The sequence below is a fragment of the Leptodactylus fuscus genome, chromosome 1 (genome assembly GCF_031893055.1).
Source record: "Leptodactylus fuscus isolate aLepFus1 chromosome 1, aLepFus1.hap2, whole genome shotgun sequence".
Taxonomy (NCBI): Eukaryota; Metazoa; Chordata; class Amphibia; order Anura; family Leptodactylidae; genus Leptodactylus; species Leptodactylus fuscus.
In genome coordinates, this window is record NC_134265.1 from 185,645,863 (window position 1) to 185,658,952 (window position 13,090).

The 13,090-nt window shown below is 42.3% G+C and overlaps 1 protein-coding gene across 1 annotated transcript; it reads left to right on the forward strand.

Moving 5' to 3' along the window:
• The first annotated feature begins 812 nt into the window (after window positions 1-812).
• On the forward strand, window positions 813-8,268 carry ZBTB5 (zinc finger and BTB domain containing 5). Its single transcript, XM_075280381.1, has 2 exons — window positions 813-1,322; window positions 5,777-8,268. The coding sequence occupies exon 2, from the start codon at window positions 5,781-5,783 to the stop codon at window positions 7,815-7,817; it is 2,037 nt and encodes a 678-aa protein (XP_075136482.1). The 5' UTR covers window positions 813-1,322; window positions 5,777-5,780; the 3' UTR covers window positions 7,818-8,268.
• The last annotated feature ends 4,822 nt before the right edge of the window (window positions 8,269-13,090 follow it).

Below are 13,090 nucleotides of genomic sequence, written 5' to 3' on the forward strand. Positions count from 1 at the left end.
CTAGAACAAGCTATTCTATTAAGAGCGGTAGCTCCTTACTCTCTAGAACAAGCTATTCTATTAAGAGCGGTAGCCCCTTACTCTCTAGAACAAGCTATTCTATTAAGAGCAGTAGCCCCTTACTCTCTAGAACAAGCTATTCTATTAAGAGCAGTAGCCCCTTACTCTCTAGAACAAGCTATTCTATTAAGAGCAGTAGCCAATTACTCTCTAGAACAAGCTATTGTATTAAGAGCAGTAGCCCCTTACTCTCTAGAACAAGCTATTCTATTAAGAGCAGTAGCCCCTTACTCTCTAGAACAAGCTATTCTATTAAGAGCAGTAGCCAATTACTCTCTAGAACAAGCTATTGTATTAAGAGCAGTAGCCCCTTACTCCCTACTGTAGAACAAGCTATTCTATTAAGAGCAGTAGCCCCTTACTCTCTACTCTAGAACAAGCTATTCTATTAAGAGCAGTAGCCCCTTACTCTCTAGAACAAGCTATTGTATTAAGAGCAGTAGCCCCTTACTCTCTAGAACAAGCTATTGTATTAAGAGCAGTAGCCCCTTACTCTCTAGAACAAGCTATTCTATTAAGAGCAGTAGCCCCTTACTCTCTAGAACAAGCTATTGTATTAAGAGCAGTAGTCCTTTGCTATTCAGTAGACGTGCGCTAGACACTGTCCTCCGTAGTATCTGCAGTGCTTGGATCAATACCCTGTACAGCCCCCGTACACTCCGCACCGACCTGCTCTGCAGCATAAAGAATTAGACCTGATGACAGAAGGGGCGTGGCGAACAGAGCAGAGTGGGCGGTGCCTGTCACAATGAGCCCATTGATGAGGACAAGCGCGGATACAGGCGGTCGTAGCGGTAGGACGCGCTCTTTGCTGACATGAGACATGGCTGTGCAGGTGACATTGGGACAGCGCTGCGCTTTTATCACTTGACAGCAGCGGTATCGCGCATTCTATTATCCTTTATTCCGTGCGGGAACGCGCAAACACCAGACCCAAAACAAGTGTAATCTCGCGATAGCCACAAGCGGAGCGGACCAATCAGAGCGCAGCATTCCGCCTGCCGCTTGTCCCGGCTGTCAGCACACAGGAGGAGGAGGTGGAGGTCGCGCTGTCTGGAGCGCCTGTGTCTGTATTATCTGCCCGCCCCCCGCCGGCTCTCCTCCTCCCTGTCTGCTGCTCTTTCCCTCCCGCCCGGGGTCGCTCGTCACGTCCGGTAGCCTGAGGTTGTAGAGGAGGCCGCGGCCAAGAGCAGCAGCACCCGGGGGATCCGTGACACACAAAGAGGCCGCTGTGTGACCGAGGCCTTGGGCCTGAGACACAGGTGAGACGTGAGCTGGTGCGTGTGTGACAGCCCCTGGAGCTTTGTACCCGCCCCCTGGTTGTATGTTTACAAGTCTCTTGTATGTACATAGTGTTAGATCTCGTGTGTGCACACGGGCTGAGAGGTGCACGATGGACACATATAGTCTGCACAGGTTTCAGTGGTGCTGTGGGATGCCATAAGGTTTTGTTCACACTGGAATTACATGGTTCTGTCCAGCTATTTTTGCAGTCCTTGTCATCAAAATAAACCTAGCTATTACTCTTAAGTTTGTGAAGTTTTCCGGTATGTTCACATGTACTAAATATACAGTAGATTGTCCATCCATATTTACATTTGGAAAGTCCACAATGCGTTACAGTAATAGTGGTTGAGACTACACAGATCTCATTGACACGCTGTAGAAATATGGGCTGGACTTTAGATTTTGTGGCAGCTCTTTCTGTGGACATTATGATGGACTTCATTATTTGCCACGAATAGGGTGAGAATCGCAAGAAAATCTATATCCCATCTGTCACGGGTGGACTCCCAGCCGCGTACTAATTCCCCCATGCTTGTTGTGTGACTTTCATCTGACATGTTCTTACATTATAAATAAATCTACAGCGGCACTCCAATGATAGCAGAGTCTGGTATCACAAAACTTTATTGATATGACATCTTGTAAACATAAAACTCATATGTCAGTGTATTAGTGGATTACTCCCATACACATTAATCAGTAGATCCTGGACTTTTCGGTCCCATGGACCTTCATGTTCGGGATGTTTGCAATTGGACAAGTTCTAGGAGCTCCACTGACGTGACATCCACTAGTACACTGCTGTGTCAATATATACGTTTACAAGATGTCATATCAATAAAACTTTGTGATACTAAATTTTGCTATCATTGGAGTGCCAGAGTAGACTTTATTTATGGTGGCGGGGATTATATTCAATACACCAGGCACCTGACCCTACTACTAGAGGGAATTTATTATAAGGAGGCGTGCATAGCTTGATATATTTTGGACTACGTGTAAACACCAATACAACTTTGCTTTTGCCTGTTGAAAGGGAAAACAATAACTTTGTAACATCAAAGCGATCAGTTGTGTATATAGTGATGATGATATGAATTTCATATACAGTATATGGCAGTCTTTACTGCTTCATATTGGAGTCTCCAGAATGTGGACCAGTTCCCATGGTGTTAAAGTCGCAGTCTGTGGGAATGTCGTTGTCCTCCTGACACTCAAGTGGGAAAGTCTCATCAGAAAATGGCCTATTATTTAAAGCATTACTAAACTTTCAGATAACTTTTTAGATTTTCTGGCAGTATTCATTTTGTATTACTCTTTAACAAATTTTCTGTCCTTCATGTGAAACCCTGAACTTCTTTATTTTTCCCCTTGCTTTGTATTGAGAGCTGTTTCCATTATGAAACTTGCTTTTAATGACACATATACTGCTAAAAAATTGTCAGAAAGTTAAGTTACGCTTTTAGTCAGGTTTTCATGTTTACAGTGTTTAATAATTTAAACATTTTTCATGTCATTGTTTATAGTTAAAAACCCCCCACAAAAAACATGAATTCTTGCTGTTTTCATACGGGCCACTGTGTCTTTTTAATCGACTAATTCTTCCTGTTCTACAGAAATCACTGTTTAGTAATCGTCTCATTATCAGCATAGACAGGGTTACAAGGAGACAGTGAACCTCCACAGTCTGCAAATCTTTCTTGGGGACTCTGATAAGATTTAAAACTTGGCTTTTATTACTATACTCATTAAAATCAGAAATAAATAATAACAAAGAGTGGTCCTATTGTTTAGTCACACCTCACAATGAAGTCCATGTCAAAAGAGTGTTTATGACATATATGAGAAACTTCAACTCAAAGCCTGGGGTAGGAAATAAGAATGTAAGGTTTATGCTTCTAGAGAATGCTAATTCTTCTTGTCCCGCAGTCTGTATACTAGAAGCTGACCCCTACCTCCCTAGACCAAAAGAAGCCGTATATACTATGAATGTCTGTTTCCGTCTTCTGCCGACAGAAAATGGAAACCTGCATAACAGAGATCGGGTGCTGGTGTGAACCCACCCTTATATGTATTCTAGGGAAAGGAGTGATTTAGAACTTTATTTATTCTATTTTTTAAAACTTTTTTTTTTTTTTCTCACTATTTTATTAGCCCGCGTAGGGAAAAGAAACTATTTTTAGTTTTAGGACAGGGCTATTTAGCTCCATGTCTTGGCTAGCATTCCTGTGGGGAGGATTTTCTGACCTGAGTCAGGTGTTCATCTGACACTGATTCCTGTTGGTTTGGCGCTAGGCCAGTGACCTCAGGATAGGTGTTTGAGTGAATACTCTGCTATGCATCTCTAAGGTCAGACTTCCAAAACATTTGCTCCCCTGGACTATGCTATGACATGTACTTCTTTTGGTCTAGGGAGGTAGGGGTCAGCTTCTAGTATACAGACTGCGGGACAAGAGGAATTAGCATTCTCTAGAAGCATAAACCTTACATTCTTATTTCCTACCCCAGGCTTTGAGTTGAAGTTTCTCATATATGTCATAAACACTCTTTTGACATAGACTTCATTGTGAGGTGTGACTAAACAATAGGACCACTCTTTGTTATTATTTATTTCTGATTTTAATGAGTATAGTAATAAAAGCTAAGTTTTAAATCTTATCAGAGTCCTCCGGATAGATTTTCAGTGAGTAGTATTCCTCAGGTGGACACTCCGTCTTGTTTGTTCAGTGAAATAGTTTCCTCATTCTGCAGGTTGCTGTGGTCCATATTGTTGCTGTAAAGCAAATCTGTAAATGCTGTTAACCCATTAAAATATTTAGATGGTAGTGACACACTGATAGAGAAGGGATGTTTAAAAAGTGACCATTTTACTCAATTTTAACATCTGATTTTTTTTTCACTGTCGTGTGCATGTAGGCTAAGTTTGCACCAAGTATTCAGAATTGGGGCACACTGAGTCAATGTGTATGTGGTGATTTGCATTATAGTGGAGGAGTTTTCAACTCTTCACCAACTCCACCAAGTTCATCTTTTTGCATCACTTAATTCTAGCGTAGTTGGAATGTTTTCTCACACCCTCCCGCCCTCTTTCCAACCACGACCATTCCTGAGCAATAAGTGCTGTTAGTACAGAGCCTAAATAGCATAACAGGCATCAAAACTGTAAGGGTCCATTCACACGGAGGAAAACGGTGAGGAATTTGGTGTGGAATTTCAGTGCTGAAAAAAAAGCTTAAGTCTAATTGATGTAGACCTGGCTTAATAGTTTTGGAAACATCTTTATTATTGCTTGCCATTGTCAAGGACATGATGCATTATTTACTCGTATAGTACTAGCGGTAGAGACTCCAGTGTTACAATGATCAGACTGGAAGTTCTTAAAATTGATACACTATAGTGTCTATGTACAGTATTATTTTGATGGGTTAGAACAATATGATTAGGTTCTTCTGTTCTCTGCATTATAAAGTGTTGTAGTCCGTGGATGATCTGGACCCTATGTATGTAAACTAGGGAAATTGGCTTGTGTACACTCACTGGGGGAAGAGATTTGCATGACTGATAACAATCTCTTCTGGTGCTCCAGGATATGTCATTGCAGGAAGGTAATAATCCTGAATAGCTGCTGGGTGTGAGAACAAATTACATCTTTATGCTCTGCCAACTGAACAGCTGGGCTAAGTTCACATCTGGATTTCTGTGTATATGCAAGGAAAGCTCCCAATGTACACACTAAACTTGTGCATAGGCTCCAGTTTTCAGGCAAAGGCCAAACGTGTTCTTGGCTTCCGTTGCTATATGTCAAGATATGGATGGAATGGCATAGTAGCCTACCCTATTTCATCCTGCAGGCTATAAAATAGATGTTTAATGGGGTGGGAGTAGCCTGTTGGTGACAGATGCCTCTGTATAGTATCCATCACCAGCCTCTGTTAATTGGAGACCTTGGGGTTATCCTGTAATGTAATTGTCTATTCATATACGTATACTCATGACTAGAGTGCCCTGAGGCTAGGTGGCAAAAAGTGAAGGCAGTGGCTTACATTTGGTTCAGGTGCTTCTGAAGGGTGAATTGCTGGGTGCAGGGACACCAGTATAAGCAGTGGTAAGGACACTATTAACTACTGGGAGCGGGTGATGTTATTTCTGAGGGGCCCCATTAATTCCCTGGCTCTGCTGTCATAGTCCTGTAGATAATGGTGAGAGGGTGCTGTATAGGGAACGTATTCCACCATACTTCTATACAGTGGCAGTTCTCTGTTGGAGATATAGTTCAGTATATCTACAACAGAAGGCAATAAACATGGTTTGAACACATCCTTGCCTATAAGTATTGTGAATTGTTGTAGTTTGCTTTTTTCTTTTCTATTTGGATAGACACTTATATATAGCTACAATATGTATTGATTTTGCGTTTCTTTCTTTCTAGGACCATGGACTTCCCTGGACATTTTGAACAGACATTTCAGCAGCTCAATTACCAGCGTCTCCAAGGCCAGCTTTGTGACTGTGTAATAGTAGTGGGCAGCAGACATTTTAAAGCTCACCGCTCCGTGTTGGCCGCTTGCAGTACTCATTTCCGTGCTTTGTTTACTGTGGCAGAGGGTGACCAGAGCATGAATATGATCCAGCTGGACAGTGAGGTGGTAACATCTGAAGCCTTCGCTGCTTTGATTGATATGATGTATACCTCCACTCTTATGCTTGGAGAGAGCAACGTGATGGATGTTCTACTGGCAGCATCTCACCTGCACCTGAATTCGGTAGTGAAGGCATGTAAGCATTATCTCACTACGAGGACTTTACCCATATCTTCTCCAAATGAGAGATCTCAGGAGCAGAGCGCAAGGATGCAGAGGTCTTTCATGCTTCAACAGTTAGGATTGAGCATAGTTAGTTCTGCCTTAAGTTCCAGTCAAGGTAATGAAGATCAGCCGCAGCAGCAGCAACAGAATTCGATGAGCTCCTCAGTTCGAAATACTATGGTAGAGCAGAGGGCCACTTTTCCAATAAGACGGCTTCATAAAAGAAAGCAATCCTCCGAAGAAAGGGCTAGGCAACGTATGAGGACCTCCATTGAAGAATGCCTCATCACAGATGTTACCAATGAAAGCGTACAGTCGATAGTTAATTCTCGTGAAGAATATTTTTCTCCTGACTCTCTCAAAATGGCCGACAATATAAAATCTGATTCTGCCCCTGACAATCAGGAGGATAGCACTATCCTGTTTGATCAGTCATACAGTAACCAAGAAGACACTCAAGTGCCCAGTCAGTCTGACAATGGTGGTGAAAATATTATGTCATTGGCATCCCAGACAACACCTGTTGAAACAGGCTATGGTCAAGAATCTTCTTGTGATAAAACAATATATACTTCTGAGACTCATGATATTACAATGGATGAAAAAGACCACATGAGAGTTATAGTTAAATCTGAGCCATTGAGTTCCCCAGAACCCCAAGACGAGGTCAGTGATGTTACATCCCAAGCAGAGGGAAGTGAACCTGTTGAAGTTGAGGGTGTTGCAAGTGGTGAAAAGATTGAATTGAGCCCTGAAAGCAGTGATCGTAGTTTCTCTGACCCTCAGTCTAGTACCGATCGGGTGGGAGATATCCATATTTTGGATGTGACTGCCACCTTAGAGCACAAATCCTCTTTTAGTATTTCAAATTTTTTGAATAAAAACAGAAACGGCAACCTCAACTTAAGTCAAAATAGTGATGATAACATTCCTAATACAACTAGTGATTGTAGAATGGATGGAGAGGTGTCCTACCTTGTCAGCCCCGAGTCAGGACTCAGTGGTCATTCTTCTAATGTTATGTCTCACATGGATAATCCTTTTGGTGATGGCCCAGATTCACATTTTGCTCGTCCTATGCAGGATGTAATGACTTTACCCTGTGTTCAGTCCTCCAACTACCGTGGAAATGACCCATTTGGAATGGAGTTCCCTAGGTCTGGGTTAGGACTTCACTCAATGTCAAGATCTATTATGGGAAATGTTAGGGGCCGTGCTTTTAACTTCCCAAATTATCGCCGTATTGCTCCCAAAATGCCTATTGTAACATCAGTGCGGAGCGCTCAGCTCCAGGATAATACCTCCAATTCGCAACTTATGATGAATGGGTCAAATTCTTCATATGAAAATGGGAACGCATCTCAGCAGGGTCCACCACAGTTGACAAGGGCTTCTGCAGATGTTCTTTCCAAGTGCAAGAAAGCACTATCTGAGCATAATGTGCTGGTGGTAGAGGGTGCCCGCAAATATGCCTGTAAAATATGTTGTAAAACCTTCCTGACTTTAACAGACTGTAAAAAGCACATCAGAGTACATACTGGTGAGAAACCGTATGCCTGCTTGAAATGTGGAAAGCGGTTTAGTCAATCGAGTCATTTATATAAGCATTCCAAAACTACTTGCCTCAGGTGGCAAAACAGTAATCTTCCAACAACGTTGCTTTAACTTTAGCACCAGTTATCCAAAAACTCTCCAAGACCAATTGATATCATGTTGTGTGATGTAGCAGCATCTCCTCATTCTTACTCAAGTAGAAAGACTCCGCGTGTGTTGTGAATGAACAAGCAAATGACTTTTGGACAAAGTATTTGGTCTTGGATGGGGGAAATACCTTCAGATAGATATTTAACCTCTATGTTTTGAGGTGCTTGTTTATGTATGTTTTATGTAAAATGATAACTGAATACTAACATATTGTTTTACCAGACATTTCTGTACAACTGTGTAAACATACAATGCAGAAAAATGCATTTTTAGCCATTTTTGGTAAGTATTGTTTCCTCCCTTCAAGTAAGTTATTGAAAACAAAGTTTTTCAATTGAAGATAATATTTAAATCTTGCCAATAAAGGATCTTCATTGCCACGTTTTTGTTTACCATCGTGCATTGTAGCGTCTGTTTTCTACTGGCTACATTTGTGGACCTTTAAGTCTTACAGTTAAAAACATAAAATACGCTGTTTACCAATAAGTATTTGGACACCCGTGCAAATGAAGATATCTGCGGTCGTGATGTACGTCACTCCTTCCTCCATTAAATATTGTGTAGGAAACGGCATTGGGGTTAGTCGCATGCAAGATGCCACAAAGTGCAGAATTGTCAGGTTTTCGAAAGAGAGGTAATTGTCAGGTAGCACAGACCCGACCAATGTTACTTCCACGATGACAACACCAGCTGTTATGCAGCAATGTCTACCATGGCTTGGTACAGTGATAATCAGGTTAACCGACTGGACTGGCCTGTCCAGAGCCCAGACTTGAACCCTAAGGGGTGCAGCAGCCGTCCAAAATCTGTGAAAGAACTTACCTGTCTTCTCCAAGCCGAATGGAATAAATACCACTAGCTGTCATACAAGGACTTGTAGAAAGCATGCCCCTGTGGGTTGAGGATGTAATTGCCGCTCATGGAGGCGCTACCATCTATTGAATATGAATGTGTTGTTTTCTACTCTACCACAGGTGTCCAAATACTTATTGGTAGACAGTATATACAAACACCTGTCTAACAGTATAAATTCATCAATGATGGCACAAATTTTAAGCCCTTAAAGGGGTTGTGCCACCAGAGCCACCTTTATACACTACTTTATTGAGCGATGAAGAGAACAGGAGATTTAAGGTTCCTGGTCATCAGCATTTGACCTTTGGTGTCCTGACACCCGAACCCTGCACAGATCAGCTATTGGAGCAGTCTACAGTTGCCAGAAGCTGCTTGTGGATGGGTAGCACATGCAGTGCCAAAGCAGCCTCGGGCACTTGCATATGAGTGGTGCTGCACGTTTCCTTTCCAGGAGCATCTTCTCGTACCTGGACACTACTGCAACACCTGGTCTCTGTGAGGTCCTGTTGATTTTAGGCCGGAAAATCTTTTAAAAATACTAACAAGGTAGATGCAAAAGTACTTTTAAATACCTGCTCATCCCAGTTCTACAGACCAAGGTGCTAAAACGGTGGCATAACACACATGCCAAGATGTAGCATATATTGTATGTCAATCCTTTAATAGTTCCACCATGGGGAAATTCAGTGTGTCACAGCAGCGTAGACTATACAATAATAATACAAAAGCTCCACGGTCGAGGCATTACAGTGACAATAGGTACAGATTAAGGGTAAGGAAGGTAGTAGAAGGGATATCACAACTTATGGATCTTTCAGTTCTCTGTATGGAGTGATCTACGCTTAGCCTGTTATTGATTGCACAGCCTAACTGCAGTGGGGAGAAACAGTAACGCTCCTTCTCACACTTATGGTGAAGCAGTCGATCACAGACAGTATGAAGCTCCTCTAATGTTGCTATAAGTCTGCGTACAAGCTTCTACTTCCCACTAGTTTTAGGACATATACTGCTCATCCTATTTTGATTCTATTGTGTTAAAGACTTCCTTTTAGAGCATTTGAATTTTTTATCATTGCAGGCCCCTGCCTGACAGTAGGTCAGCGCATCATATGTGTACCTAAGTTGCTGTTAGTTGGGGTGATGAAGCTTGCAGTTATTCTGAAAGTCATAGAAATTTTTTTTTTTTTTTTTTTTGCTTGTTTCAAACTGGCCTAAGGGTGGTATCAATTGTATTTTTTTGGGGGGGGGGTAAAATATCGCTGCAGTTTTTGATGTAGTGTTCTAAGTCAAAGCCAGAAGTGGATTCAGCATTCATTAAAGGGGCTCCATCACTGGAAAAAGTCATTTTTAGATAAGCACATGCATGCATAGGCTTTAGAAAGGCTATTCCACACCTACCTTTTGTATGTAAATTGCCTCAGCATATTTTGAATAAGTCCGTTTTTATGTGTATGTACAGCAGAGACGAGTCATCAGCACAGGAACCTCTGCTGTACATACACATAGAGCAGACACACAGTGCACAGAGACACTTCCGGTGCACGGTCGAAGCTCATTAACATATGAATAAAAACTGACTTATTCAAAATATGCTGAGGCAATTTACATACAAAAGTTAGGTGTGGAATAGCCTTTCAAAAGCTATGCAAGGATCAAGGATATGCTTATCTAAAAATGATAGAGCCCCTCTAAGTAGAGTGGAGGAGCAAGAGCTTTGGTTTCTCTAGCTGCCCTCCAGCAAAAATGGGGCTTTGAAAGATTGGGGTGTATATTACGAATAAATCTTAACAAGTACAGTCATAAGCGTTGTTATTCCCTAGATACCTCCTTTCAGAGCTAGAGCCCCTCCAAATTCTTCTTATCCAGGCTTAAATAGATAATTATACTACTGGTAATCTAAGTTTGGTTAATCAGGTCCTCTGGAAATGAGCCAAAAAACAAAAAAAAAAAAAAAAAGTGTCATGGTACTTGTCCTGATAACTACCTGCATTTTCTTAGTAAGATACAGGAGCTTGATTTGCCTTTAGGGAAATGGCCACCACTGCTAGTCTCTGTGTAAAACCCATCTCAAACGGGTTCCTTCCTGCTGCTGGAAGGCAGGGTTATAGTCTGAGGTGGTCAGCATGGTTGCACTAATACCAGATGATGTTGGAACCGTTGAGAAGAGTGGTTATGCTGTTCCACCATCTTCTGGTATTAGAGTATCCATGGTCCTTGCTTCAGAAATCCTGGCCGGCTGAGCTTGAACAGAAGCCACGGTTTAAAAGGGCTCTATCATTAGATTTTGGCCATTTGAGATAATCATATACCTGAATAGCCTTTAAAAAGGTTATTCAGGTGCTGCTAATCGTTTTTTCAAAGACCCCCCACGTTTTTATGATTTACTAGTAAAACGGATATGCTAATGAGTCCCTCCGTGCACTCCTCCAGCATCATACCTTCCTCACGCCCACCGCTATTGCTTGTGCTCTGTCGTCCTCCTCCTCCCTGCGAGTAGCCACCTCCAGCGTCTGTATTCTCGGTGGTAGAGAATTGAAATCTTGGGCATGCACAGTAGCTCTGAAGGGAGCGTTGACCTTGCTGCTTCTGCTGGACCTTTAGAAAATCGACTGCAACAGGACTCTGCTGGAAATGAGCAGCTCTGGAGCTGGTCGGGCACAAAAACAAGGACCTGGAGTTTACGCCAATCTTACACTCGGGCATGCCAAACCAATAACTGTTCCGGTAACTGCATCTAAAGCCCCACTGCCTCATTATGATCCGGAAAAACCAACCTATAGAGTACAAACATAAAAAGCACTGTCACTTACCTATCCCAGGCTCTGCTGCAGTCTTTGGTGGTGTCAGCTATCTTCAATGACGTCGGGACGTCACATGACCCAGGACACAGGTCCCGGTCATGTGATGTCAGATAAGTCACACAACTAGGCCGAAGCCTGTCTGGGATTGCAGAGAGGTAAGTAATAGAGATGAGCGAACACTGTTCGGATCAGCCGATCTGAACAGCACGCTCCCATAGAAATGAATGGAAGCACCTGTGACGCTGACTTTGCCGGCGGCGCTTCCATTCATTTCTATGGGAGCGTGCTGTTCGGATCGGCTGATCCGAACAGTGTTCGCTCATCTCTAGTAAGTAACACTGTTTTTTTATGTTCCCTTACCTCTCCCGGGCCTCAGAGCATTATACTTGGGGTATGAAAAGACCCCCAATTACATTAAGTGTGTTTGTGAGGCCCGCAGCGTCACTTACCGATCCCGGCCCCTGCCAGGATCGGTAAGTAAATTGGGCCTGTTACTGGCTGGAGTTACCTATTAAAAAAATACGCAGCGGTAGCGGCTGTTGCTGGGCCCCTAATATTCTGGGCCCCATGGCAGCTGCTACCCCGGTAGTTACGCCACTGCCTCCAACTCAAGAACATTAATCGAATTCACTTCTTCCTCAGTCCTGAAACTACAAAAATGCTACTGTAACAACCTTCTCCATGGCCTCCAGGCAAATGCTCTTACTCCCATCAAGTCCACCCTAAATAACACTGCACACTAAATCCACTTCTACTACCCAATACCCCCATTTATCATCAGCTACTTCCCTCTACTCTACTCTTCATACAACCGCCTCCAAGATTTCTTCAGTGCATTCAAGAAGACCTTGAAGACTCTTCAGGAAGGCTTACAACCTTCAATAACATTATAGTTACCACACCACCATCTGAACAGCTTCTACCCTCACCTTCTGTCTCTATCCCCTTTCTCCTCATAGACTGTAAAGAGGAAAGTTCCTATATCCCACTGTACTAGTTGGTAACTCTATGTATTGTACCTGTGTTGTGTATTGTATGTAAACCCTTAAATGTAAAGCATCATGGAATTAATAGTGCTCTAAGAATAAATAATAAAGTTATGTACCGTGTTTCTCCGAAAATAAGACAGGGTCTTACAGTGTTGGCCAAAAGTATTGGCACCCCTACAATTCTGTCAGATAATACTCATTTTCTTCCAGAAAATGATTGCAAGCACAATGCTATGGTATTATTATCTTCATTTATTTTGTTTGCAATGAAAAAACACAAAAGAGAATGTGTCCCATACCAGGCTTGAGAAAGCACCTGTGTTGGTGCGAAATGGTCATTGCCCACGCCTCTGTATGTCGCTTCTCCTTCCCGGGATTGCTTTAATTACTATGTTTCAATAAAAGGAAAATTTTAAGAAAAGCTTTCTTCAATTGGGTGAGTGCCCCCCACTTTTCTCTTCATAAAGTTACACTTTAAAATAATGATTGACTATTGTTTCTACTTTGTGGAGTGGTTCTTACCATAATGTGGATTAGATAAGTAGCTGAATAAGTCTAAACACTGTATGGAAAATGTGTACCAATTATA